Raw genomic sequence first — 25,846 nt, 5'->3', positions numbered from 1 at the left:
GGACCGGGGCAGGGGCTGGGAAGGGGGGGTGGGAGGGTTCCCATCCCAGCCGGCCGGGCACCGGGCACCGACCGAGGGGGTCCCTCGACTCTGTCCTGGCCGGGCCGGGCCGGATCGCGGCGCTCCGGAGCCGCCCCCCGCCGGGGGGGTCCCCGCTCCCCCCGGATGCATGACTTCATCCTTCCGCCCGGGTTTCCTCCCCGCCGCCGCCGCCGCCGCCGCAGACCGGCTCCCGGCTCGGCGCGGCGCGGCTCGGCCCGCTCGGCCCCGCCATGTCGCAAGTGCTTCCCTACGGCGAGGACAAGGTGGGCCGCTACGGCGCCGAGCCCGAGGCGGGGGAGCTGCCCTTCAGCTGCCGCCTGCAGGACACCAACGCCTTCTTCGCGGGCAACCAGGGCAAGCGGCCCCCCAAGCTGGGACAGATCGGCCGCGCCAAGAGAGGTACCACCCGACCCCGCCTCTGCCCCCCCGATCCCCGCCTCAGCCCCATGGCATCCCCGGGACCCCCGGCTCTGCTCTGCAGCATCCTCGGCTTTGTCCCGAGACAACCGGGTCTGCCCTGCAGCATCCCTGGCATCCCCAGCACTGCCTTCCGCCTCTTTGGAGCTGCCCCACGGCATCTCCGAGACCCCCGAACTGTCCTTTCATCCCTGGTGCTGACTTCTGCATCCCCGCCGCTGCCCCATGGCATCCCCGGGAGTCCCGCATCTGCTCTGCAGCAGCCTCGGCAATGCCTCCTACATTCCCGACGCTGCCCCACGGCATCCCTGGATCTGTCCTTGCATCCCCGGCTCTGCCCTGGAATCCCCGGCTCTGCTCTGCAGAATCCCCGGCTCTACTCTGCAGAATCCCCGGCTCTGCCTCGGCACTCCCGGCGCTGCGCCCCCCCGACATTCCCAGCACTGGCCCTTGCATCCCCAGCTTTTTCCCCACAGCATCCCCGGGATCCGCGATTCTGCCCTTACATCCCCAGCATTCTCGGCGCTGGGCAGTGCATCCCCGGCACTCCTGGCATCGCCCCACAACATCCCCAGCACCCCCGATTCTGCCTCTGTATTCCCAGTTCTTCCCCACGGCATCCCCAGTCTCTGCCCTGCATATCCCCAGCACTGCCCCACAGCATCTCTGGTATGTCTGAAACCGACTCTTATAGCCTCAGCACTGTCCCACCGCATCCCTGCAGCTTCCAGCTCTGCCTGGCATCCCTAGTGCTATCCCCTGCCACTCCTGGCACTGCCCCACAGCATCTCCAGTACCGCTCCACCGGTATCCCCAACACTGCCCCCAGCATCCCCAGAATTTCCATCTCTGCCCTACATCACTGCTCCCCAGCAACCCTGAGACCCCTCAGCTCTACAGCGGACACCTGGAACTGCCCAAAACCACAGGCCCCCCATCCCTTGCTCCAGACACCAGCACTGTCCCCCCAGTGCTGCCCCACAACCCCCTCAACTCGGGACTCCCCCCGGGATCACCCTGCAGCATCCCTGGGGGTGCCTCTGGGACTATCCCCAAGCATCCCTGGGGCTACCCCCCAGTGCCTCTAGGACCCCCCAGAACTGCTTCTAAGCACCTCTACTCTGGGACTGCCCCCTTGTCATTCCCTATAAACAAGCCCCTGCCCCCTCTTCAGGATCACCAGGAACAGCCGCCCTAAACCTTTCTCGCTCCACATTTCTGCCTGCCGCAGAGACCCCATCAACAGCTTCAGGCAATGCTGATCAACAAACACCCACTGCTTTACTGTCCCCCCAGGACTCCATGAACCTGTGTCCTGCCCTCCCCACTTCACTGACTGCCGCAGAGACCCCCCTCAGCATCTCCCTTGCTACCATCAGGAACCAAATAAATGTCCCCCCCTGCCATGCACCCTGATCTGTCACTGTCAATCTTCCCTGATGCCTTGGGAACCCTCAGGAACGGCCCCCACTTTTCCTGCAGTCCCCATCCCATCTGCTTGGGGGACCTCCATAGGCAAACACCCCTTCGTGAGCTGTAGGGGCAAGGAGGGCCCCCAGCACAAATACACCCCAGCCCTGCAGAGGGGTGAGCCACTGCCTGCTCCACTGCCCCCCTTTGCGGTTGTGAAGGCTGGGTCTAGCAGCCCCCTCCAGGGATGATAGGGGGAGTTTGGTTCTCCCTCCGTGGTATTTGGCTGCTCTCCCAGGGATGCTGGTGAGGGGTGGGGGGTGTCTGGTCAATCCGCCCCTACAGTGGTGATGGAGGGGGGACCAGTTGCTGCCTGGTAGTGATGTGAGGGTAAAGGGGTCTGTCCTGTGCACCCCAGGGTGACGGTGGGCACCTGTCGAGCTTGTCATGTTGGTGGGGGAGGGGGGAAGGGGGATGTGTGTAGCCCCCTGATGGTGATGCTGATGAGGGTCTGTCCAGCCTTCCACCGGTGATGCTGGTGGGGACGAGAGGGCTGTCCAGTGGGTGATGCTGAGGGGGACTGACTCTCTGGAAGGTGGCAGTGATGGGGGGGCTGTGCAGCCTCCCATGGTGATGCTGACGGTGGGGGTCTGTGCAGCCCGCCGTAATGGTGGGGGGCTGTCCGTCTCCCCCACCTGTGATGCCGATGGTGGAGGCGGGTGTCCTGCGCACCGGGTGATGCTGATGGGGGTCTGGCTGCCCCTCCCGCCGAGCAGGCGATGCCCCCCCCGCCGCTGGGTCATTACCCATTCCAGTCCTGTTGCTCTCATCAGCGCCTGCCGCAGAGAGGAGGGGGGGGGTCCTTCCTGGTCTATTCCTGCCCCCCCAATTCCCTAACCACCCATCCAGAGGCAGCCGGCTGGCTGCAGGAAGGGATGCTGCCCCTACCCAAGCCGGCCAGGGACGGTGATCCCTCCCGCTTCATCCTCACTGCACCCACCTGAGTCCCCTTTGCCCCGCTCCCCAGCATCTGGGGGGCACACCTGGAACCCAAACGGGGTGAGAGCGGGGCGGGGGGGGGGAGGGGAGCGGGGCAGAGACTGACGCGTCCCCTCGCCCACGCGCCCCCCGCCTGTCCCCGCAGTGGTGATCGAGGATGACCGGATAGACGAGGTGCTCAAGGGCATGACGGAGAAGTCGCCGCCGGGGGTGTAAGCCGGGACCCGCCGCCAGGACCCGCCGGCCGAGCCCCGCTCCAGCCCGCCGCCCCGCATGCTGGCTGGACCGCCGACGAGGAGGGGGAGGCCATGCCGGCTGCCCCCCTCCTCGGCCCGGGGCGGGGGCCCTGCAGCCACCACCACGTCCCCCCCCGAGCCATGCACTTTACCCCTCCGCCTCCCCCCGGGGCTGGGACAACCCGCCGAGCCCCCCTCGGGGAAGGGGTCCACCCCCCTGCTCCGCGGCGCGTCCCCCCCATCCTCCTTGGCGGAGGGTCCCCGAATCCCGGGGCGACCCGGCCCCACGAGCACGGGGGGAGCGCTGCTGTCCAGAGACATTTTTTGCTCCATCGTTTTTTGCATGAGCTTGGTGGCCCGGGCGGCCGGCCCGGGGGCCGAGGGTCAGCCCCACCACTCCGGCACGCTTCTTTTTAAACAGAAACTCCTCATATTTGTATTTTTATATCCGAATCTTTGTTAAAAACGGTCTGCTGACGTTGAGATGTCGAAGTAACCGCATCGGGAAAACAAACAAAAACAAACACAAACAACAAAAAAGGTTCATATTTTTTTCCATAAGAAAAAGACAAAAAAAGAAGAAAAAACCGAGGGGAAAAGATAAAGGGGGGGGCAGAGTTGATGGAGGGAGCACGAAGAAAGCCAAAGGAGCAGGGAGGGGAGAAGGGACCCCTGGCTCGACCCCCCACCGGCAGCAGGAGCACTGGAGGGTTTGGCAGCACTACTGGCCGCTGCAGCCCCTCCAGGCATCACCAGGGCAGAACCCACTGGGACCGGCTGCAGGTGCCAGGGGGTGCCAGCACTACCCTGTGTTTGAGGGTGGTGGGGCCAAGGGGAAATGGGGAGGGCAGGGACTGTCCTGAGTCGTTGTTTTTAATTTTGTACTTTAATTTAATTTTATTTTTTAAGAAGCTTCTCGGGGGGTCTGATGTGCATGAGAAACTCATCATCTTTTTCAATAACCTACGAGTGGCATTTATGGAGACGACGACGCAAAAAAAAAAAAAACACAACAAAAAAATACCAAACAAAAAAAACTGATGAAAAAAACCACAAAAAAAAGAAAAAAAGATACTTGTGTCATGATGTTCTATGAATGATCCATTGTAAATTTAAATGCCATTTTTCACTGTACTGGTGAACAAAATGCGATGAATAAAATACATTCATGTACCGAGGTGGAGGCCGGCAGCCACCTGCTCCTTTCTGTCCCTCCCTGGTGCCAGCTGGTTTTTGGGGGTTGGGGTGGCATGGTCGGGGGAGGTTGACCCTGGAGCCCTCCCAGTACAGGGGGAGCCACCAGCTGGGCCACTTACACCTTTTGCCAGAAGGAGCAGCCCAGCAACTTGCACCCTTGTGGTTTGTCACCGTCATCCCACTAAGGAGGGGTTGGTCCCCTCTGTGCCCCTCAGCTGCTCCCCAGGGAGTGTTGCTGCCCAGAGAGCCCCTAGGGGCACCACCAGTGGCACCTGTACACCTGCCACGCCAGCACCCACAGGCAGCCAGCCCTGCCAGCATGAGGTGGCACACCTGTCACCAACCCCAGCACACGCCTGTCACTGCGCTGCTGCCCCCAGGCACAGGCAGATATCAGCCAGACTTGTGCAGCACACTGGGGTTGTCACCATAGTCAAGAGTGGGGATGGAGTGGTAGAGGGGCAGATGTGCCACCCTGCCTGCCCCATGGTGCCCCCCACCCTATGCTGGCACATTGCAGCCCAGATCCCCCACCACCTGGCTGGGAGTGACAAGGACATGATGCCCTTGCATACCCCAACAGCCAAGGAGGCTGGGACAGGGGTTCTGGTGCCAGGTGGGGTGGGGGGTGTGGAGCAGTGGGCATCCCTGATCCTGTACTCTGCACCCAGTTCCAGCACCCCCATTCTGCCCTTAGCTCAGCTGACTGTGCCAAAGGGAAAGGATAGGGGGGCCGGGAGCCACTCCCCACAAGATGGATGGGTGGAATTAAACTCGATTTGGTTTCATTACTGGCTGTAAAGCCTGGAGTCCTGGCTGCTCTCCAGCTGGGCAAGGAAAGGCCAGGGCAGGGGCACAGCAACACTGGAGCATCCTGCTGCCCCCCTGGGAGGAGGCCAAGTATCCCCTGCCTTTTCTCCCAGTACTCACGTAACTGGGCAGCATGCAGGGGCGATGCACAGGTTCCCATGCCCCACCCGTGAAGATGGAGCAACTTAAGGCTTTATTGGGTAGGGAAAGGTTGGGGAAGACTCCTGGGTCACAGCTGGATGGCAAGGAGATAGTCCTCGTCATCATCCAGGGGGGCAGGGAGTGGTGGCGGGGCAGAAGGCGGAGGGGGCTGGTGCAGTCGGCGTCCCAAGGCCACATCGCGGGGGTCCAGGGGCTGCCCCTTGCGCATGGTGTAGAGGAAGTAGTGGAAGGCGCCGGCATCCCCGTCCCCACAGGTGCTGTGACGCAGGGACCAGCCAAAGGCCTCCTGGGCATAGTGTGGCTTGCGGAAGTGGGGCTGGGCAAAGGTGATGGAGATGAAGCAGCCCCCTGGGCGCAGCACCCGGCTCACCTGCAGTGGGAGAACCCCAGGATGGGGTGCAGGGACACAGTGAGGTTCACCACTTTGGCTCCATTCCCAGAGAGCCCCATCACCATCTACCAAAGACCTCCCCCTCAACCTCTCCCATTGCACCCCCAAATCTCCTGTCTTAACCTTGTCACCCCAAGAGACACACAGTGTCTCAGTTCTGACCTGTCCCCAGACCACCCACAGCCTGGTGGCAATTAGGAACAGGGGCCCCCATGCCCCACCTCTCCCTGCACCCCTGAAGTCTTCACCCCCATCCACAGCAGACAGCATGGAAACCCAACCCTGGCATGGGGAAAAGCTTTACCTTCCTGGGCACAGGGGCTTCTCAGCACACCATGGGATGCCCATCCCACCCACTGCTTTCTGGGACACCCAGTACCACCCCCTGCCAACACCCAGAATCTGAGGAGGGGGGGCAGGTAGGGGATGTTTGATGGGAAAGGATTCAACCCTTTTAATCACCATTTTCTCTCTGCTGGAATTAAGCCCTGCTAACAGGATGGAAAAGAACATCAATTTTCTTGCTTGGCTTTATCCAATGTCAAAAGGCTTTTACGGCCAGCGCCCGCGTGCTCAGCATGCAAAGGCACTGCCTGAGGCGGGCAGGTGGCCAAGTCCACCCACCCCAGCACCCTGCCCCAGGCGGGGACACCCCCAGACCTCCCCGGCAAGGGCAGAGTGTCACCGCTGCAGGGGAGAGGGCTGGAGGCCAAGTGGGGGGTTTCCCAAGCTCTGGCTTAATCCTGCTGGGAAGCTCCACAGCTCAGCTCTGGCTGAGGCCAGGAATAGAGGGGACAGGCAGCTTGTGTGTCCTCCCCTACTGCAGCAGTGGCTTTTGAACTGAACCACAGTGATTTTGGCCAGGAAAAGGGGAAGGCAAGTCCCTGCATCCCTCCCCAGGCACCCAGCTGAGAATTTCTCCTGCAAAGCGCCTGAAAATCCGCCCTGGAAAGACCGCACAGCTTCTCAACTGATGGGCGGGGAGGGGGGTCCCCGAGACTGGGGGTAGGCAGGGATCTCCGGCTGGAGCTGAGCAAGGCATCCCCGCATGTCCGCATCCCATCCCTCCTTAATAGAGCAATAACGGTCGTTGCTTAGAGACGGGCACAGAAAACCTTCCCATCCACCAGCCAGAGTCGGGGGGGGGGGGGGCGGAGGGGGCGAGGGGGGTGCAGGGGCTGCTCTGCGCTCCGGCGCCCGCCACACCCACTGCTCCCAGATTGCTGGGACAGGGTGTCCCTGGGGAGTTCCCACGGGCAAGTTGAATTTTCAGGTTCTTACATCCCCTCCCCAGGGAGAGCAAGACAGAGGTTGTGAACCCCTCGCAAGCAGGATGGAAGTGGGAAGGGAGATGCCATAGCCAGACCCCTCTGAAGGGTCCCGCAAAACAGTGAGAAAGTGGGAACACCCAGTGAATCCCCCTGGAGATGAGGACAGCAGGGACTGGCCGCAGGTGGAGGCTGGTACCAGCGATGCTGGGGGAGGGCAGGGATTGAGCAGAGGATTAAAAAGGGAAAAAAAAAGGGAAAATTAAATCCCTGCCATTTGGCAAAATGACAAGGACAGGCAGCAGCCCTGGCAGGGAGTGCAGGGCACGGATGGCAAGCACAGCCCTGTTGCCCTGCTGGGTGTCCTGCTCCCTCCCAGGTTCAGTGGGGCAAGAAAGGATGAAGAGGGGTATCAACAGCCATGAGCACCCTTCCCAGCACGCTGTGTCTGCACCCCAGGGTGCTAGGCAGGCGCAGCAATTAATTATCCTGGCAGTTATTCCCGCAGGGTCGGGGAGGTTGTGAGGACCAGCACCCCCGCGCCAGGGCAGGTTCAATCCAGGCCCTGCCTCCACCACCGCCAATTAACAGAGGCCCTGAGGCATCGCCCGTCCCCGTGGCAACGCCATGGCCCTGTCGGTGCTGACGGGAGTTGCCATGGCAACCCCCGACCAGATGATGGAGACCCCGGCTAAGGAGATCGAAGCTGGGGCGGGGTGAGAGCTCGTCACAGCCCCACGGTCATCACCTTGCCCTGTGCCCGCAAGGCCACCTCGGCATGTCCCGCCAGGTCCCCTACTGCCACCCATGCTAGGATGGGGCTCAATTTTCCTGCCAACTCTTCATACTTAGGGTGCGAATAAAGAACAGGGTTATCCAGTTCCGCAGCAGGCCCCAGGGACACATCCTGCTCCATTCACCTCTCTGCAGAGGAGGTGCTGGGGGATGAAAGGAGAAATCTCGCACCCCTAGGAGTGCTGGGAGCCCCCCAGGTGCCCCCCTGCAGCACAGCCAAGGGGTATCACTGGCTGGGAGAGCAGAAGCACTGGCTGGGGCACCCACAGGGAAGCAGGGTTGTGAGGAGGCATTCAGCACTTTCCGCCACCCCCAGTGGGGATGTGGGTCTAGTCTCTACCCCCCTGTTCAGCTCCTCCCACCCCGTACCTCCGCCAGCACTCGGCGCATTGAGGTGGCTGCCTGGGGTGAGACATTCCAAGGGTCAGTTTCCTCCACCATGAGCACGTCGAGGGTGCCCTTCTCCAGCACCACGTCGAAGGAGGCATCCGGGAAGGCAAGGGCACGGATGTCCATAACGGCCCAGCGCAGGCTGGGACAGTGGGCGTAGCGGGCACGCATGGCCGCGATGCAGGCCGGGGAGAAGTCGATGCTGGTGACGTCGGTGTAGCCCAGCTCGTGCAGGTCGTGGCTCAGGGCACTGTTGCCACACCCTGTGTGGGGCACAGCTCACACAGGGGCTCGGGGTGCCCATGGAGGGGGCTGGCACCCCGACTCTCTTCCTCCAGACCCAGGGAAGAGTATGGGTGCTGGAGAAGGGCAGGTCATTGCTTTGATGCCAGTAACTGCTGGGTTATTTAATAGTTGCCCCGGTCCTGCAAGGTGGGTGCTTTGGGCTCCCGTCCCAGGGCAGCCTTGCACACTGGATCCCCCACCTTGGGGTGGGATGCAGGGGGAGGCTGAAGGCAGAGAGGGGGCAGGAGGTGTCCCCAGGCCTCCCCCTGGCAATACTGTGAGGCAGGAGTCGCCCGTGCCCCTCCAAGAGGCTGCTGAGAAATTCCAGTAGGAAAGTTGCAGAGCGTGCAGCCTCACGGGGATTTAACGGGGATGGACGGACAGGGGGATGGAGGAATTGCTGTCTCAGGAAACAGCACCCTGACCAGCAGGACACGAGGAAAGGCCCCGTCCCATACACTCCTCTCGAAATGGCTCCGCCAGGGCTCGGCCGCTCCCCAGGGTGGCCGGAGAGTCCCGGGGGGGGCGCGGATTTGGGGGCTATTAAGCGCAGCTGGCAGCGGCTCATCCGCTAACAGGATCGGTGATTACACCCGCCTAATCCCGGCGGCGGATCAGCCCGCAGGTGGGATTACGGGGTGGTCATACCCGCCCTGCCGCCCGCCCGCACTCCTGGCAGCGGGACCGCCCCGCCGGGCCGTGCCGGGCGTAGCTCTCGGTACCGGCTCGGTGCCGCACCGCCCCCTGGCGGCCAGCGCATCCACCGGCGGGACCCCGAGCTCCGCCCGCCCGCCCTCCACCGGCCACACCGGGCACGTACCGAGGACGAGGATACGGTCACCGGGGCGTAGCTCGGGTTCAAGCTGTGGGAGGAACCGGGAGAGCCCCCCCAGCCACTCGCGGGTCTCGGCGCCCTCCCGCCGGTAGAGCGCGTCCCAGAAGCGGCGCCTCCCGTACCGGGGGGAAGCGGCGGGCGCGCGCCGCCGCTCCATCGCCCGGGAGCGCGGCGGGAGCACCGGGAGCACCCGGCGCCACGTGCCGCCCGCGCCCCCACGTGCGGCTTCCGGCCCAGGCCGGGTGCGCCGCGCTGAGCGCTCCGGGCGGAAACACGGAGCGGCATGGCGGCGGGGCGGGGGGCGGCGGCGCTGCGGCGGGCATGGCGGGAGCGGCGGGCGGCGCTGCTGGAGCCGCGCTACACCCCGCTGGTGGCCGCCTGCCTCTGCCTGGCCGAGGGCGGCGTCAACCTCTGGGTCATCCGCAGGGTCCCCTGTGAGTGCCGCGGCCCGGCCCGGCCCGGCGCGGCGCGGCGCTGCCCGCGGGGGCGGCGGGGCCCGTCCGGGGCGGAGCGGGGACAGTGACAGCCGGGCCCCGGGTGGGCGGCGATGGGGGGCTGCCCTGGGGCGGTGCGGGGGGCCGGGCGTGCCGGGGGACGGGGCCGCCCCGGCCACTTATGGGTCACAGCATCCCACGGGCAGGGGCGGGTGGGAGTCCTGGATGGGCTCGGAGGTCCTGGATGGGACGAGGGGGTCGCAGGGGCAGGCTGGGGGCTCTGGATGGGTCCAGCAACACACACCGCGGTGGCTGGGGCCCTGAATACGGCCGGGGGACACACGGGTGGGCTGGGGGCCCACAGCCTGGGCTGGGGGCGTGGTGTCGAGGCACAGGGTCAGGCTGGTGGTCTGGAGGTGGGGAAGGTCCCGCACCCCCGTAGTGCTCGCCGGCCCCTCCTGACCCCGCCGTGCCCGCAGACACGGAGATCGACTGGAAGGCCTACATGCAGGAGGTGGAGGGTTTCGCTAACGGGACCCTGGACTACACCCAGCTGAAGGGTGACACCGGGCCGCTGGTGTGAGTGACAGGGTCACCCAGCTCCCCGTGACCGGCGGCTCCTGGAGGGGCCGCAGGGCCCGGCCCCTCACTCCCATCTCCCCACAGTTACCCTGCCGGCTTCGTTTACATCTTCCTGGGGCTGTACCACGCCACGGACCGCGGCTCCGACATCCGCCTGGCGCAGTACCTCTTCGCTGCCCTCTACCTCCTCAACCTCCTCTTCGTCTTCCGCATCTATTGCCGAACCAGCAAGGTACCCTTGTGCCAGGGCCCGTGCTGCCCACCCCAGGGCCTGCCCTGCTCTGCTGAGTCCTCACCTCGGCAAAATGGGCAGAGGGGCAGCACTGGGTCTCAGATTTGGAGGGGTTCAGAGGCAGCAGGGTGTCCAGAACAGGCTGCTGACCCTTGTGTGTCTGTGTGTCCTGCAAGGTCCCCCCGTATGTTTTCTTCTTCATGTGCTGTGCCTCGTACCGCATCCACTCAATCTTTGTTCTGCGGCTCTTCAATGATCCTGTGGCCATGGCCATCCTCTTCCTCGCCATCAACCTCTTCCTGGAGGAGCACTGGTCCTGGGGCTGCCTCCTCTTCAGGTGAGGGGTTGGGGGTTGCTCTCCGTGGCATGCTGGGTACCTGAGCCAGCTTTGCCCGGAGGAGGAGGCTGTGCTTGGCTCAAGGGGTGCCTGGCTCCGATGTGGGGGCTGCAGGAGTAACACAGCTTCCTGCTCAGCCTGGCTGTGTCCGTGAAGATGAACATCCTTCTCTTCGCACCTGGACTCCTCTTCCTCCTCCTGCAGCGGTTCGGTCTCTTGGGCTGTATCCCCAAGCTCTGCATCTGTGCCCTGCTCCAGGTGGGTCCCACACTGCAGGAGCAAGGAGTAGTGGGCTACCTGCCTGTGTCACAGCATCCTGCCAGGCTGGAGAGCCACGGGTGGGTACCGTGGCACCAGCACCTGTGTTGGCCCCATGCAGCAACGTGGGCGTTGATAAATAATCTAATTCACAGGGCTTTCATCTTTGGCTGACTGTCCCTGTTGCCCCACATGGTACTGACGTTCTTGGGAGGTGATGGGGTGACAAAGCCTTGCTGTACAGCTGCTGCCATGGTGCTGGTGTGTCCCTGGCAGGTGATTCTGGGGCTGCCCTTCCTGCTGGTGAACCCCTTGGGGTACCTGACCCGCTCCTTCGACCTGGGCCGCCAGTTCCAGTTCAAATGGACAGTGAACTGGCGCTTCCTCCCAGAAGAGGTTTTCCAGAATCGGGCTTTCCACGCTGCGCTGCTCCTGGCTCACCTGGCTGGCCTGGGGCTCTTTGCACTGCACCGGTGGCACAGGTGAAACCTGGGGTTCCCCATGGGTGCTGGTCCCTTGTAGTCCCTATAGTGCAGGAAACAGATCCATGATGCCCCTGCCCCTACAATGCTCCAGTCCTGGAGCTGCAGGCAGGAGTGGAGGGTGTTACTGTTCTGTTTTGGGCAGTGTGTTGCCCAGGTATTGTGGCTCACAGGGGAGGTTTGAGGTGGAAGAGACTTTAAGCACAAGACATTGTTTGTGCTTCTCCCTCAGTTCCAAAGAGAGCATCCTGGCTCTGCTGAAGGATCCTGCCGAAAGGAAACCCGCATCCCCTCCCTTGACCGTCAACCATATCCTTTGGCATAGTGGGCAGCAAGGGCAGGGAGAAGGCAGGGAGGACCTCAGTCCTGCAGTGCTGTCAGGGCCAGCCTCTCCTGGGGGAAGGAGCTGTGGTGGATGGCTGGCAAGCTGTTGTGGGATCACACCTCCAGCCTCCCATGTTTGCCCCCTTAACGCCAGTGCACAGATTGTCTTCATCCTCTTCTCCTCCAACTTCCTGGGTGTCTGCTGCAGCCGCTCCCTGCACTACCAGTTTTACGTCTGGTATTTCCACACACTGCCCTACTTACTCTGGTGCACCCCAACCACCAAGCTTGCCCACATGCCCAAGTATGTGCTGCCAGGGAGGGGGCACACCCATCTGCTTGGGGTCTGGAAGCAAGGGGGGCTGGTGTGTGTCCCTCATGCAGACCTCCAGCTTTCCCACCTGCAGGGTGCTGCTCCTGGGTGTGATCGAGCTCTGCTGGAACACCTACCCTTCTACAGTCTGCAGCTCCCTCTCCCTCCACATCTGCCATGGACTCATCCTGCTCCAGCTCTGGTATGGCACGGCCCTCACACCAGTGTCACACACTCCCCCACCAAGCAGGAAACGCACAACTGTATCCAAGAAAGCCCAGTGAGAGTGTGGAAGGCCAGACAGTGGGAACTGACCTCTGGGACTGCCCCTTCTGCCTGCTCTTTCCCCACCTGGCTCCCAGGCTGCCTGCAGCCATCCCAGGAGAGCCATGAGCCCTGGAACTGTGCAAAGGGGGCTGGTGTGGGGACCCCCAAAAGGCAGGACTTCCTCAATAAAAGGGACTTTCTGTGCCCTTCCCCAGCATCCTTGTGCTGTGATGGTGTCAGAATGGCTGTTCCTGGACCTGGCCCACCTAGGGGAAGGCAGAACAGCTGCTGTGGCCATGGGCATTCCCTTCCTCCCCAGGGCAGAGGAGCAGCCTCTGAGGTGAGGTTAATACAGAGGATCTGCAAAACCACTTTGCCTCAAGGTTTGAATTGCCTTGATGGAGCCCAGGGATTCCTCCAGCACAGCTTTTCCTGTTCCCCTGCCTGCTCCCTCGCATGGGAGATGGCTGGGAAGGCAGTGATCCTCCTCACAGGGTTCTAGTGAGCTCTGGTGTGGCCTGAATGGAGCCAACGGCTCTCTGCCCATAACAGAGACACTGGTGCAGGTGGCTCTGAGCCAAGTGTCTTTATTGGCCCCTCAGGCGGCTGTCAGACGTTGTTGGGGTTGTAGCACAGCATGTTCAGCTTGATGTTCTCGTCCCAGTGACGCAGCAGCAGGAACAAGTGCCTGGCTGCCCCTTTCAGACAGCCCACATCCACCCCCTCAGGCAGCTGCTGCGCCTGCAGCCACGCGTCCGCCTTGGCTGCCACCAGCTCCCACTCCTCAAAGAATCCAGCGCAGCGATGCTCCAGCCATGCCAAGGCCACTGCCGTGGCCCAGCTGGCACTCTCCAGGTCCTCTGGCCCCATGTCCTGACAGCTCACACCAGCCTCAGAGGGCGCAGCTGAGTGGGGGCAGGTGTCAGACTCGGAGCCATGCCCACTGTCTGCCTGTGCCCACACTGCTGCGCTGGGCACCTCGGAGCAAGTGCTCTGGGATGGGGGTGAGCTGGGCTGCAGGTCTGTAGCGGGCTCCTCACCCTCCTCGCCACCAGGCCCTGCCTCAGGGCTGCTCCTGGCCCTTGGGGACACAGGACTGAGGCTGGCATGGTGGGAGGCATATGGGGAGGCCCGGCACAGACGGTCCAGAGGGATCTGCACCACTTCGGAGAAGCTCTCGGTGAGCTGGAATGGCCCTTGGGCTTGCTGTAGATGCACCTGCATGGGGGGAGGCAGGTGACTGGGTGGGAAGGCAGGGCTGCAGGAGTGTCCCTGGGGCACAGCGACAGTCCAGTGCCCCCCAAAATGCCAGCCGAGATCCTCGGAGACATTCAAGGATGCAGTAGGGCTGAGCAGGCACCTACCAGGATTGCATCTTCTGCTGCTGGGCATGATCTGGGAGGCTCAACTAGCACCCAGCAAGGAAGGTGCCCCTGATGGGATGGGGATGGGGACAGGGATAGGGTCCTTACCAGTGGGAGGTAGTCATGGCTTGCGTGGTTGCTGGAGCACTCGCTTTCCGGGCTGAGGCACTGCGGGCGCAGCACCAGGCTGGGACCCCTCCGCCTGCTCAGGCTAAATCTGTGAGGTGACAAGCAAGGTAACGGGGGGGGGAATTCCTGAAGGGGAGCTGGACCCCAGCCTGCTGCAGGGAAGGGGCTGGAACATGAAACTCCCCGCTTATGCTGCAGGAGGTGGCAGAGGGACCAGCAGCACCCAAAAAGTGGTACTGTTCCCCTCTCCCCACAACATGCCATTTTTTGGTCCCTCGCATCCCCCCATACCACAGCATCACCTGGAGCCGAGGATGCTCTCTGTGGATTTCTGGGAGCCCATGGAGGTGGTGGAGGGGCTGGATGGAGGCCCTGCAACGGGGAAGAGCTGAGCACAGAGGGTACATGCACCCACAGGTGCATCCTGCTCCTCACCACCTGGGAGGGTGGCTCAACCCAGGTGCCCAGAGCAGTGAGGACACAGCTCTCAGCTACCAGCAGCGGGGCATCAAGGTGCCCTGTCTCCCACCCTCATCCAGCCCTTGGCCCCCTTCAGTCTGGATGCACCGTTTGAGCAGTTCTGCTTTTCCCAGCCATAGGTAGGGGAGGAGATGCTGGCTGGAGTCCTGGGGGTCTCATCACGCGCTGAAAAAGAGCAAAGTCCTGAGGAGCCCTGGGCTTCAGGGACCCTCATGGCTCGCAGCTGCTGCCAGGGACTGTTATGCTGTCCTCCCATGTCCCTCTCCCCAGTGTGGGGCAGATCCCTCTTCCTGGGCATCCACAGCACTCTAGGCAGGACCAGCCCCATGCAACCACCTGCTGAGGATCCCCAGGAACCCCAGTGCAGGTCCCTGGGAAGCATGAGCTTACATAAAGGCCTGAGTTGGTACCTGCAGTGCCAGGGGCCTTATCCTGCTCCTCTGCATCTGGCTGCTGACCTCGGCCTGCTGAGGAGCTCTGGTGGTGCCAGCTCCCTGCCGCAGCAGCTCGTGGCTGGCTGGCTGAGCCGGCTGCAAGGGATGATGCTACCTCAACCCTCTGCCGCTGACTGCCCATCCCCAGCCTACCAGACCCTTGTCTGTACCTGTGCCCCACACCTCAGGGGCTGCAGGCAGGGCTGCCTGTGTGGCACCATCCACGGGCACCAGGCGGGTGTAGAGGGAAGGCACATTGCAGGCTTTGCTGGTTTGCACGGCTTTCAGGCGAAACCGGCGGGCAAAACCTGGCCAGAGCAAGGTGTTTAGGGAGAGGGGAATGCCAGGGCTGCACCGAGGGGGAACACGCACTGGCACCCACCCTGCTGCAGCTCAGCTTCCCGCTGCGCTGTGTTCTCGTTGTCCTGGATGACAGAGCGTGCTGCCAAGCGGTGCAGTGGGTTGTCCCAGGCCTTGGCCAGTCGTCGGGGTGGGTCCTCCCTGCCCAGCCCCTCTCGGGGCTGCAGCAGTGGCTCCAGCGAGGCCGTCACTTCCCAGGACACTGGCTTGCCAGCTTGCAGTGCATGGATCACCACCTGGCAGCGCAGGGGCAGGTTGGCATCACCCAGACTGGGCTGTGCTGGCTCGGGTGCTGGCTCGGTGCTGAAGAGGTAGGAGGGCTCCACCAGCATGTCCCAGTCCATAGGTGTGGGTGAAAGAAGGTTGTCTGGGTAATGACAAGGTGTGGGATCAGCATGGCAGGGGCACCCAGCTTCCTCCCCACTGCCCTTGTCCCCAGAGGCAGCACACACTTGACTCTACTGCGTTGGGCTGCATTTGCTGTGCCTGTGGTCCCAGCTCATCTAACCGTCCCTCCAGGGACTGATTCCTCTTCTGCGACACCTTCTCCAGGGCCCTGCATAGCTGATGGGTGTCCAGCTCTCCATGTGGTGTGGAAAAACTGCGTCCAGCCAGGGCACCACGTGCCAGTGCCTTCTTCTGTCGTGCCAGCTCCTCTGTGCTCAGGGCCACTGTCACCTATGGTGGGGACAGGGCTGTTGGCAAGCCCGGCAAAGGTGTTGGCACAGAGCCCAGACTGCACCAAGCTGTGATGGGGCATCTGCGCCCCTTTGGCTGCTGGCTGGAGACACTGGCTGTCACCAGCCCCACCACTTTGCAGTCTGGCACCAGCAGCCTCCCAGGATGCTTGCCTGGCTCCATACACGTGGGAAGGACCAACAGCACCCAGACAGGAGTTTGCCAACACCCCTGGGGACTGACTCAGGCTGATGCTGGAGTTGCCAGGGACTTGTGTGTATGCAGGAAATCGGGTTAGCCAGGATGCCTAAGCTGGATGGTGCAGTATGATGTCCCTACATTGAGATGCTTCCCCTAAAAGCCATGCCAGGGCAGCAGCACCCATGTCACCTCTCACCCCGGCAGCAGGGAGCCGGGGAGGATCATTTACACTGCAGGGAAATCACTTATGCTTGACATTTCAGCAGCAAAAGTCACCAGCTGTGCTGCTGTGCGACAGGAGCAAGTTATCTAACCCATGCCACAGCAAGGTGCATGTCCTGGAGCTGAGGGACAGTTGGCCTCACCCGGCCTTGGGGCCATGAGCACAAGGGCAGCTGCCTCTCCCCATCTCAGTGACCCAGCTGGGTTTTAAATGCAGGTATGAAGCAGCAGGGATGTGGCCATCGCTAATGAAGCATCTGGCAGTGTTGGTTGAGAGCTGAAGAAGGCAGGCAGGGGCTCAGCCAGCCAGTCCCTTCTCTCTGGCTCGGCAGATTCACTACCTGATGCCAGCCCAGCTATTTTCGCTTGGTTTCTGCAGCATCAAGGAGGCACTGAGCTGACTTGGGGGTCTGTTAGACACCCAGCTGACTGCCAGCCCGGAATGCTGGGGGCCAGCCTCTTTGTCCCCAGCTGTCCGACTACAGTACAGCAAAACCACCCAAAGACCCTCCTCATGGCACCCATGGCTGATCCTTGCTTAAAATCCAGGCTACAACACTCCTGTTCCCAGCCCAGCAGCCACATGCCTGGGCACAACAGCAAGACCCCAGCTAAGTCAGGAATAACTCTCACACCCATGAGCCCTATACTCCATTGGCATATTTACCTTGGTGCCAGCCGGAGCGGAGGGCAGCGGGGCAGATTTGGTGGAGGACTCACAGAGGGACAGGCTCTTCTGGCCCTGCTGGGAGGTGACATCGGCACCAGGGGCCGAGGAGCCTCCCTCAGGGACCACGTCCCGGGAACCAGTGGACTCGCTGCTGGTGGAGCTGCGGGAGAGCAGCCCCTGGCTGTGGTCAGTGCTGACAGAGCAGTGCGTCAGGACATACTGTTCCTGGATGTAGGAGGGTTGGTAAATCCTCTTCCAGATGTCTCCCGAAATGGGATCCATACCTGCCCGATGAACAGACACCATGTCAGCCGATAGCTTCCATGCTGGTCCCTTGCTCTGGCCCTGGACCCCACTCACTCCGCTCTGACAGCTCTGTACTCCCAGCAAAAAGTTCCAGGGAGACATCTCCAGATCCTGGGTTGCTCCGGGGTGGCTGGCAACTGTCCCCAGGACTGGGTACCTCATCCTGGGAGGGAAAGGCTGAGCTCCGGGAGCCCTGGTGAGCCCCTTCCCGGCCCTAAGGGAAAGAAGGCACCACCATCAGCCCTCTGCCCTGGGGAGAATCTGGTAGCAATGGGAGCATGCCATCCTCCACGTGCAGGGCAGTGCTACTCAGTCGTACCAGTGGGTGCCTGTTGCCAAAGCGGGTGATGCTGTAGAGGACGCAGTAACTGACGAGGCGGTCACCAGGATAGAGGGCCGGGAGCTCGGTGGGTGAGAGCAGAGCCTCCATGCTGTCAGGGACATACCAGTCGATGGTGATGTCACTGACAGCTGGCTCGATCGCCTTCTTCAGGGACTTGATCAGCTGGGCAGGGAGAGGACACAGTGTCAGACATGGCAGTGTCCCCAGTGCCGCCCACTGCCCCTGCCTGGATGTTACCTTGGGCTGCAGTCTCTCAGCTGGGCTCAGGAACTCAGCATGGCCCCTGCTCACCCTGGCCATGCCCTTCAGCAGCCGCTGGCACACCCGAGGGCCCATGCCAAAGCTGAAGCACCTGCAGCAGAACCAGGTAATGGAAAGCCATGGCCAGGCTGGTGCCAGGGACTGGCAAGCCCAGTAGTGAGCTCTGCAGCAGGGATGGAGAGGAATGTTTGATAGCCAGAGCACCACCCTGGCTGCATGCTGGGCTCTGGCACCCCTCAGCTAGTGGGGTGAGGGATGTGATGGGTGAAGGACCCTTGGTGCTGGTGGAGGTGAGATTTTGGGCTGCATAAGGAGAAATCAGGCGGAACAGTGCAGGGGATATGCAGAACACCATGACCTGCCACAGGGCTGGGGCCGTACCTGGCAGTGCTGGCATGCCTGCGCACCAGCCGGAGGATCCTGCCTGCATTGCCCACTGCCGTGCCAGTGAAGAGGAAGAGCTGGCGGGGGTGTCCGTGGTGGAGGGGTTGTGCCAGCGCCCAGCCCAGGGCTGCCAGCAGGTTGGTATTGCCTGATTCTGCTCGCAGCCCACCAAGGTGCTCACAGGCACGCCGCAGTGTCTCCTGTCCACACAGAGCTGGCCTTGCAGCAGTCCCTCAGCTGACCACCCCCCAGCCCATGGAGGTAGGAGTGGGGCAGAGAGGGGCTGATGGGGGCTCTGCCTGCTGCACTCACGTTGCTGCAGAGGCGACTTGATGGGAAGAGCGGCTTGACATCAACACCAAAACTGGCAACGTTGAGCAGTGTCCTTGATGGGAGGCTCTTCAGGGCCACCAGCAAAGCCTCCTGGGGTGACATTAGGGAGCAGGGAGGGCTGCTAAGGACCAGCCACCCAGGGAGCATCCCTGGACCCATGGCCATGCCTCACCTTGACCTTGTCAAGGTCTGGGCTGCTCATGGAGCCGCTGTGGTCAATGAGGAAGAGGATCTCACGGGTGACATTCTGCAGGTCCCCAGGGATGCTTTCCACCACCGGGCAGAAGTTTAGCATCAGCACGGGGTTGGGGAAGATGTCTTTGTGAAAACGCTTCTGCACAAAAGCCACCTGCGAGCCAGGCAGACCAGGGATTTTCTTACACCACCTGGACCATGTCAAGGTCTTCCTCACCCACATTCCACCACCTCCCTACTTTCTCCTCCTCCTCTTCCTTCCCACTGGTCCAGCAGTGGCTATGCCCTGTCACCTGTCTCTCGCCACTGCTGTCCTTCCTGGCAATCCGCATGTAATCCCTGCGGCTCCGGATGTGTGCCTCGTATTCAGGGTATGTCATGGTGCCATCCTCAATCACCAGGTGGGGGTGATGGGGCTCTGGGAGGCACAGGAGATTTTGGAGCCATCCTGTGCCACAAAGGAATGGGGGATACTCGGGATGGTTTTGGGGTGATGCCCCAAACCTGTCAAGGGCACCATCCCTTCTCACCGCAAGGGTAGAGGATGATCTCCAGGTCGCTGTCGTAGTGGTGGGGTTCAGCCAGGGTGACACAGGTGGTGGTGGCAGAACTGGCCATGGGGTCTGCGTCAGCTCTCAGGGCATGGGACGGGCTCTCCAGCCCTGCAGAGAAAGGAAGGCAACAGGGTAGCCCCTCACAATACCCCCTCCTTGACTCTCCATCCACCAGGTTCCATGGCAGTGGCTGCTCCATGTCAGATCTAAAGGGATTAATTGGGCCAGCAGCCAGAAGCACATCCCCACAAACCATGAGCCCCTCCTCGCTCATCCTCTCCCTTGTCCATCTCGTCTCCCCAGGGAAGGAGGCTGCAGACCTAGAGCTGCTCAAAAACACTGGTGGCATGACTTTGAGTGGTCCCAGCCCCAGGGGTGCGTTGGGGAAGGGGCTTCTTCACCTTTAGGGAGTGCAAGAGGATGGCCAGGGACAGGGGCTCACATCCTCCTAGAAGCATGGAGGGACCAGGGAACACCATGCACATTTTGAGAAGGTTTTAAGCAAACAATTGACACCACCCAAGCCATCCCCAGTACCTGCCAGCAAGCAGGGACCCTTCACCAGCAGCTCGAAGGCAAATTCATAAGGAAAAGGGTTGCAGGGTTGTCCCCGAAAGACATCCACACTCTCCACAGGTGCCATGGTGGGTGGCTGGCTCCGGCCACCTGGCCCCCCGAAACAACTGGTAGGGCTGCAAGGGGAGAGGGGGTGATGGCTCCTGCCCCACCTCCCCACTCACCTAGCATCTGCATCTCACCCCCCCCGGGATAGTGGAGACTGAGGAAGTCATGAAAATCACCATAGGGCCAACCTGTCGTCACACAAGCTTGCCGACTCGCTCTCGGGGTTGGTGGGGACGCGGGGCGTGAGGACGGGGGGCAGGAGGAGGCGCAGGGCCCCATCCGGCAGTGTGGGCAGCTCTTGTGCTGTGCTCAGGGTGACAGCCAGGCTCTCTGACGGGCACAGTGTGCCGATGACGATAATGAAGGTGGAGCGCTCTGCATCTTCATCCAGGACAATGTGGCCTTGGGAGGGGAGGGATGGTGGTGGGGTCAGTGAGGCATATGGGGTCATGGAGGAAGGCATTAACATTAATGGCCCTAACTGCTCTCAAAGGTGACAGCAGAGCACAGGTATCATGTGGGCCATGCAGGAGATGGACAGAGCCCCAGGAGAGGTGGAAGAAAGGGAAAGGAGATGCTGAGATCTCCAGCCCCAGAGACCCCCCCCCAAAGGGTGCTGGGGTGGCCTGGCAGGGGCTCTCAGCCCCTTATATCCCCCCATGCTTCACCTCTCCCTGTTCTGAGCCTCCTGGCCAGGAACTCCCAACACAATCATCCACACCATAGCACTTACCACTGGCACAGCGGCGTGGCCGGCCAGGGCTGGAGCTGCACTGGAGGCAGCAGTCCTGTGCCCGGTGCCGGTTCTGGACCTGGAACGTCACCCGCCGGCTGCCCACTGCTGCCTCAAAGCCAGCCACCACCTCTGACTCCTCCAGTGGGTAGATGAAGATGCCTGCAGGCAGGAGAGAGCCCTGGGGCAGATCTCAGCATGGCTGTTGCTGTGGCACAGAATAGCCCGTGGCAGCCCTGCTGACAACCTCTCTGACTCACAGGGAGATGTAGATGCACAAAAGCAAAGGATCATGCAGGAAGAACCCAGAGCCTCACTAACCCAGAGGGAGGATGCAATCCCCCTCTTCACTGGTGATGTGAATGTTTTTTCTCACTCTCACTCTCCTCCTGCTGATAGTGCATGGCACCGACCCCACAGCTGCTGGCCTCTAACTTTGCTCCCCAGACTGAGCAAAGTTTGGGGGTTGGAACAAAGGTGGGCTGGAGACAGGATGCTTTTCAGCACAGGGGCCTTTAGGGGGCCATGCAGGCAGCCCATGTCCCTGCCAGACCTAATAGTCCCCTCTTACCTTCCACGGGCTCCTCATGGGGGTTGGTGTATATGAGGTGAGCAGTGATGCTCAGGGAGTATCCATTGGCACAAGCCTTCACTGTGGAGCTCTTCAGGGGTAGAACCTCCCAGGAGGAGAGGGTATAGAGGCCTGGCATGGTCTCTCAGTGTGCAGCTGTGAGAAGAGGGAAGGTAGGAACTGAGTACTCAGGGACAGGGTCTGCTGGAAGGGGCTTCTGGATGCAAGCCATTTCCATCTGCCCAATCTGCAAGGTCTCCAGCCCTGCCCCATCTCAGGGATGCTGCTCTTCAGTATCCACAGAACACATCGACCTGGACTCAGTTCTCTGCACAGACTGCAGTCATAGGAGCCCACAGAGAGGGCAGCAAAACTCCCACGGGTAGTGGTTACATGAAGCCCCAAGCCCAGGCAGGCAAGCAGGGACTCCTGGACAGAATGGATAATGGCCAGCCAGACACAGGCCATCTTTTAACCACCCCAGAGCAGCTCCAGAGCCTTCCTAGGCCATCTCTTGCAGTGACTGGCAGAGGAACGTCTGCTGCTACAATCTCCATTCCCCCACAGGGGTTACCAGGGTAATTTGTTTAAAAAGAAAAAAGAAAAAAAACTACAACAAACCAAAAGAAAAAACAAACAAACAAAAAACCCAGAAGGGCGAGAAGCCCACAGTGTAACTAGGACAAAGACATGAGCAGTGTTTGCTGGGGGTTTAATAATTAACAACAAGGTCAGCGCTGCACTGAAGAACAGCACAGTGGGGAAGGCACTGCAGGGTGGGGCCTGGCAAGTGGACAATCCTGACCTCTGGGCAAGTAATTCTTTGCCCAGAAGTGGATGTGTCTGATGTCCCACCCTTTGGCAGGAAGAGAGGCAGCTGGGGATGCCTTCTAGCCAGGGCACCAACCCACTCCACACCTCTCTTCCCCTTGGGGAAAACACCCAGGAGCAGCATTCAAAATAACTGTCTGGAGCCAATGCAACTCTCAAACCTCAGCCCACTCCATACCAACAAATATTTGTGCAAAATATTTGAGTCAGCCTTAGCCCTGGGTGTGTGGATCTGTGGATAGCATGTGTGGGGTCTGCTCCAGACTTGGGTCTGCACCTCTGCTCTGGATCACCTCTCTGCCCCAAGCACCTGTGGTCCAACATCAGTGAGGTCCCCTTCCTACACCGTGTGCTGGTGCTCCAGTGTGCAACCCGCCCGGGGCAAGGACAAGGCCAGGTACAAGTAAGCCATCTGGTGTCCCCACTCCAGTGGCCTTCATCCCGGGAACAGCTCATGAGAGTATCAGTAACGGGAGGCTCTGGGTGCCCTCGGCACACAGTCACAGAGTGCCTCTCACAGAGCATCCTTGAAAGTGGAGCAGAGATATATCCTTGGAGGCAGCAACAGGACCAAGCCCACAGCCAGCACAAGGCAGGGAGCCTCAGAGAAGTGCAGAAGTGCATTAGCAATGTGGCTGCAACCCAGAAAAATCAGTCCATTATGCCAGAGGAGAGACATTTACCTGCTCAACAGGCACTGCAGGGTTATGCTGGCAGATCCTGGCCATGCAACCATCCCTGCTCATTGTCAATCCTCAATCCTGTGTGCAGGATGCTGTACCTACTGCCGAGCCCCCCCAGCCTGTTCTCGCGACATACAAGGTGGCACAGGGTTCCTGCAAAGCCCACTGTCGCCCCACACTGGCTGTGCCACAGCTGGGAACATCAGCAGCAGGTTCCTGCCCAGACCACAACACCCAGACAGGCTCTGGAGACCAGGACTCCCCTGACCCAGCCACATTGAGCCATTAAAGATACATTTCAGCCCAAAGCACTTCCATTTGTTCCCAAGGCACCTAGTTTAATGCTCAGCAACCTGCCCACTATTTGCTCTGCTGCCCATCAGCTGGGTCACTGCCAGCTTGTTTACCAGGGACTTGCTGGAGAAGCTGTCCCAGCTGCTTTTTATCACTTCTCTTTACATTTACTCTCACAGAGTAAACAGGCCCCATCTGGCCCTGCCACGCTTTGAGCTGGCTGCTCTAAGCCCCGTGGCAATTAATAAAACAGATCCAATGGTCCTTACCCCAGTCTCTTCGTTCTCTTTCCCTGGGGCAGCAAATTGTCTTCAGGTGCCAGTGTGGCATCACTAACAGGTTCTGAGCCCTCCCCCCAACCCCAAACATAATTTCCAGTGCCTTCACAGCCCACTCTTCTTCCTCCCTTCCCGCCTACTGCCCACACAAGCTGATTTAACCAGGAGCATCCCCAATACAGAGGGGCTACAGGAGACTGGGGGCAGCTGTCCATGCCAGCAGCTTAAAGACATCTTTGAAGGCAAGGAGGTAACTCTTCCTTAGGTCAGAATAACTCAGAGTTTCTCTACCTGCCTGTGGGCAGGCTGACTTTTCCAGCAATACTGCTGTAGGAATGCAAGCATCTGAGTCCCCTGGACCCTCCTTAGCTGTCTGACAAGTTGTCAGTTTCACCTGCTGCAGCAACAGCCACCTGAGCTGGGCTTCAGGGTGGTCCCAGAGAAAGAAGGGGCCAGTGACAGCACAGGCAATTCCAGTGGAATTTTCCACTGATGACAGATATGCAGGCAGGTAAAAGAGAATGGATGGAAGGAGAGGAGCCCAAGCCTCTGCAGCAGTGCCTGGAGTGAGGAGGTATTGCTGCTTCTCCTGCTTTCACACATTAGCCCCTGCTTCCCTCACCTCCCCTCTCTGTGGGACATCCCATGTGGCACAAAGACAGGAAAGCAGGATCCATCCCAGGTCCTGGAGCATGGAGAAGGTCACTGAGGCAGCAGATGATGGTGCTGCCGCCCTGTGCCCATGGGACATGCCACTTTATGGAGCCCAAAGAGGACTGAAGTGGAAAGGGATTCCCAGATGGGGCAAAGGGCTGTCCCCAGCCTGAGTCTCCAGCCTGTGATGCTGTCTGCTTCGTCTCCTGGGAAGTGGAAACAGAGAGCAGAGCCTACTGTACATGCACGTGCAAACATGCACACACGCCCTGGCTCCAACACCACATCCAGGATCACCACCTCTAGGACTTGCGTTGCTGCTCTTGCCTCCCCAGAGCTGCTAAAACCTCTGGAAAACCCCAGCCCCATGCTAGGGAACAGTAGTTACTTGCTTATCCTAACACAGGCACCTCCTCCAAAAAATGTCCCAACCCCATGGATTTCCCCTTACATGGGCACATCCCAGCGGGGCAGCCCCACGGAAGGGTCCCACTGCTCCTCCACCACAAGACAACTGTGGCGTGGGCCAAGGACTGCTTGCAGATACCCTGGAGCATGTTGCCAGCAGTTACTGGAGCCAGCCCTGCCTGGTCCCTGCCGGATGGTGATTTCAGCACTTTTGTGGCCCTGCTGCCTCATCTTCGACTTCTCACCCCTTGTTCAAGCCGAGGCTGCCCTGGTGGAAGGTCTGCAACCGTGGGACACCAAGGAATTGCAGGACACCTGGAGGGTTCCAGGCCACTGTCGTTCCAGACTCCCCCCCACTCTGTCCCTTACCTGGAGAAGGAGGAGGAGAAGAAGGATGAGGATGACACAGGGGCTGCAGGCTCGGCTCAGAACCCGCTGGGTCCCTGCCTTGTGCAGAGCCCTCTTCCCCGGGGATAGGTTTCCCTGCCCCTCTGGCTGGATGGCTGCGGTACCCTGGGGATGAGCGGTCCTTCCCCGCCTCTCCCTGCTGCAGGCTCCGTCTCTGGCACTGGCTCCTTCACCGCCCTCGCTCCATCCCTCACTCCCTGTGCCAGCGGCAGAGCTGCTCCAAGCCCAGCCTCATTAAAGAGACACACTCCCTGGTACTGCCGCCCGGCGGGGAGGCGGGGGGATGCTCTCACCGGGAATGCTGGGGGTCTCAAGGGACAGCCAACACCCACAGAGAGTGACAGGCACCAGTAAAGAGCAGAGTCCATGGTTGTGGGCTGCTCTGCGCCCATAGAATAGCATTTTCCAGGCAAACTTAAGTACTGGTGAGACCCCAGGTGATGCTGCAGTCCCTAAAACCACAGGGTTTGTCTGAGTGGGACATGTAGCCACCCCCTGTGTCCTCCCACAAACAAAGCATGGATCAAATCAGCCCCCATCAACCAACTGAAGTCTTCAGTACAAATACCATGAGCCACAAGTGTCACAACCAGCTCCTCTAGGAAAGGTCTCAGCTTCCTTGAGACCATCGGAAAATGACTGAGCATAGGCAAAAGCTGAGCATCCACCCCAACCCAGATGCCCTGCGGTCCCACTGGGCTGTCCCCATCAGATTCCATGTACTGCAGTGAAATCCTAGCCCTGAGGAGCTAGAAAAAGAGGGGATTCAGGGACAGCACAGCTTTTGGATGACAAGTGTGACAACAGATCTCCCTGAGGAGGGTGCGGATAGTCAGGAAATCCCAGCAAAGTCAGGACATGTTTGCTGGCAGGGAGATCTCACAGCCCAGGGCACACTGGGAATCCCTCAGCCACCACTGACAGACCTGTGTTCCCAGGCGGGACCAGAGAAATCCTTCTGATTTGGGGCTAATCTCTGTCC

The 25,846-nt window shown here is 60.8% G+C and overlaps 4 protein-coding genes across 5 annotated transcripts; 2 read left to right on the top strand and 2 right to left on the bottom strand.

Annotated features, from left to right (window-relative positions):
* The first annotated feature begins 171 nt into the window (after positions 1-171).
* Positions 172-4,282, top strand: CAMK2N2 (calcium/calmodulin dependent protein kinase II inhibitor 2). Its single transcript, XM_071566154.1, has 2 exons — positions 172-441; positions 3,014-4,282. Exons 1-2 carry the CDS (start codon positions 273-275, stop codon positions 3,082-3,084), a joined length of 240 nt encoding a protein of 79 aa, XP_071422255.1. The 5' UTR covers positions 172-272; the 3' UTR covers positions 3,085-4,282.
* Positions 3,642-9,474, bottom strand: EEF1AKMT4 (EEF1A lysine methyltransferase 4). The gene is made up of 3 exons (XM_071566153.1): positions 9,223-9,474; positions 8,097-8,380; positions 3,642-5,643 (listed from the first exon to the last, which is right to left on the bottom strand). The coding sequence occupies exons 1-3, from the start codon at positions 9,392-9,394 to the stop codon at positions 5,341-5,343; spliced, it is 759 nt and encodes a 252-aa protein (XP_071422254.1). The 5' UTR covers positions 9,395-9,474; the 3' UTR covers positions 3,642-5,340.
* Positions 9,472-12,681, top strand: ALG3 (ALG3 alpha-1,3- mannosyltransferase). The gene is made up of 9 exons (XM_071566152.1): positions 9,472-9,671; positions 10,151-10,250; positions 10,338-10,485; positions 10,662-10,822; positions 10,960-11,080; positions 11,357-11,562; positions 11,795-11,872; positions 12,047-12,190; positions 12,294-12,681. The coding sequence occupies exons 1-9, from the start codon at positions 9,521-9,523 to the stop codon at positions 12,481-12,483; spliced, it is 1,299 nt and encodes a 432-aa protein (XP_071422253.1). The 5' UTR covers positions 9,472-9,520; the 3' UTR covers positions 12,484-12,681.
* A 366-nt stretch (positions 12,682-13,047) lies between these two features.
* Positions 13,048-25,017, bottom strand: VWA5B2 (von Willebrand factor A domain containing 5B2). Of its 2 annotated transcripts, none has more exons than XM_071566233.1 (22): positions 24,826-25,017; positions 21,309-21,464; positions 20,738-20,899; positions 20,181-20,406; positions 19,918-20,072; positions 19,357-19,488; positions 19,120-19,244; positions 18,804-18,980; positions 18,611-18,721; positions 18,296-18,498; positions 17,891-18,005; positions 17,630-17,815; positions 17,365-17,524; positions 17,002-17,288; positions 15,686-15,911; positions 15,256-15,600; positions 15,044-15,181; positions 14,850-14,969; positions 14,527-14,604; positions 14,262-14,331; positions 13,939-14,047; positions 13,048-13,684 (listed from the first exon to the last, which is right to left on the bottom strand). In XM_071566233.1, the coding sequence occupies exons 2-22, from the start codon at positions 21,445-21,447 to the stop codon at positions 13,076-13,078; spliced, it is 3,873 nt and encodes a 1,290-aa protein (XP_071422334.1). In that variant the 5' UTR covers positions 21,448-21,464; positions 24,826-25,017; the 3' UTR covers positions 13,048-13,075. The 2 variants fall into 2 exon arrangements, with proteins under 2 accessions (XP_071422334.1, XP_071422333.1); XM_071566232.1 differs by having other exon boundaries at positions 19,120-19,274; positions 20,193-20,406.
* Positions 25,018-25,846: the final 829 nt, after the last annotated feature.

The sequence above is a fragment of the Pithys albifrons genome, chromosome 11, assembly GCF_047495875.1.
Source record: "Pithys albifrons albifrons isolate INPA30051 chromosome 11, PitAlb_v1, whole genome shotgun sequence".
NCBI lineage: Eukaryota > Metazoa > Chordata > Aves > Passeriformes > Thamnophilidae > Pithys > Pithys albifrons.
This window is presented reverse-complemented; position numbering and strand designations above follow the sequence as displayed.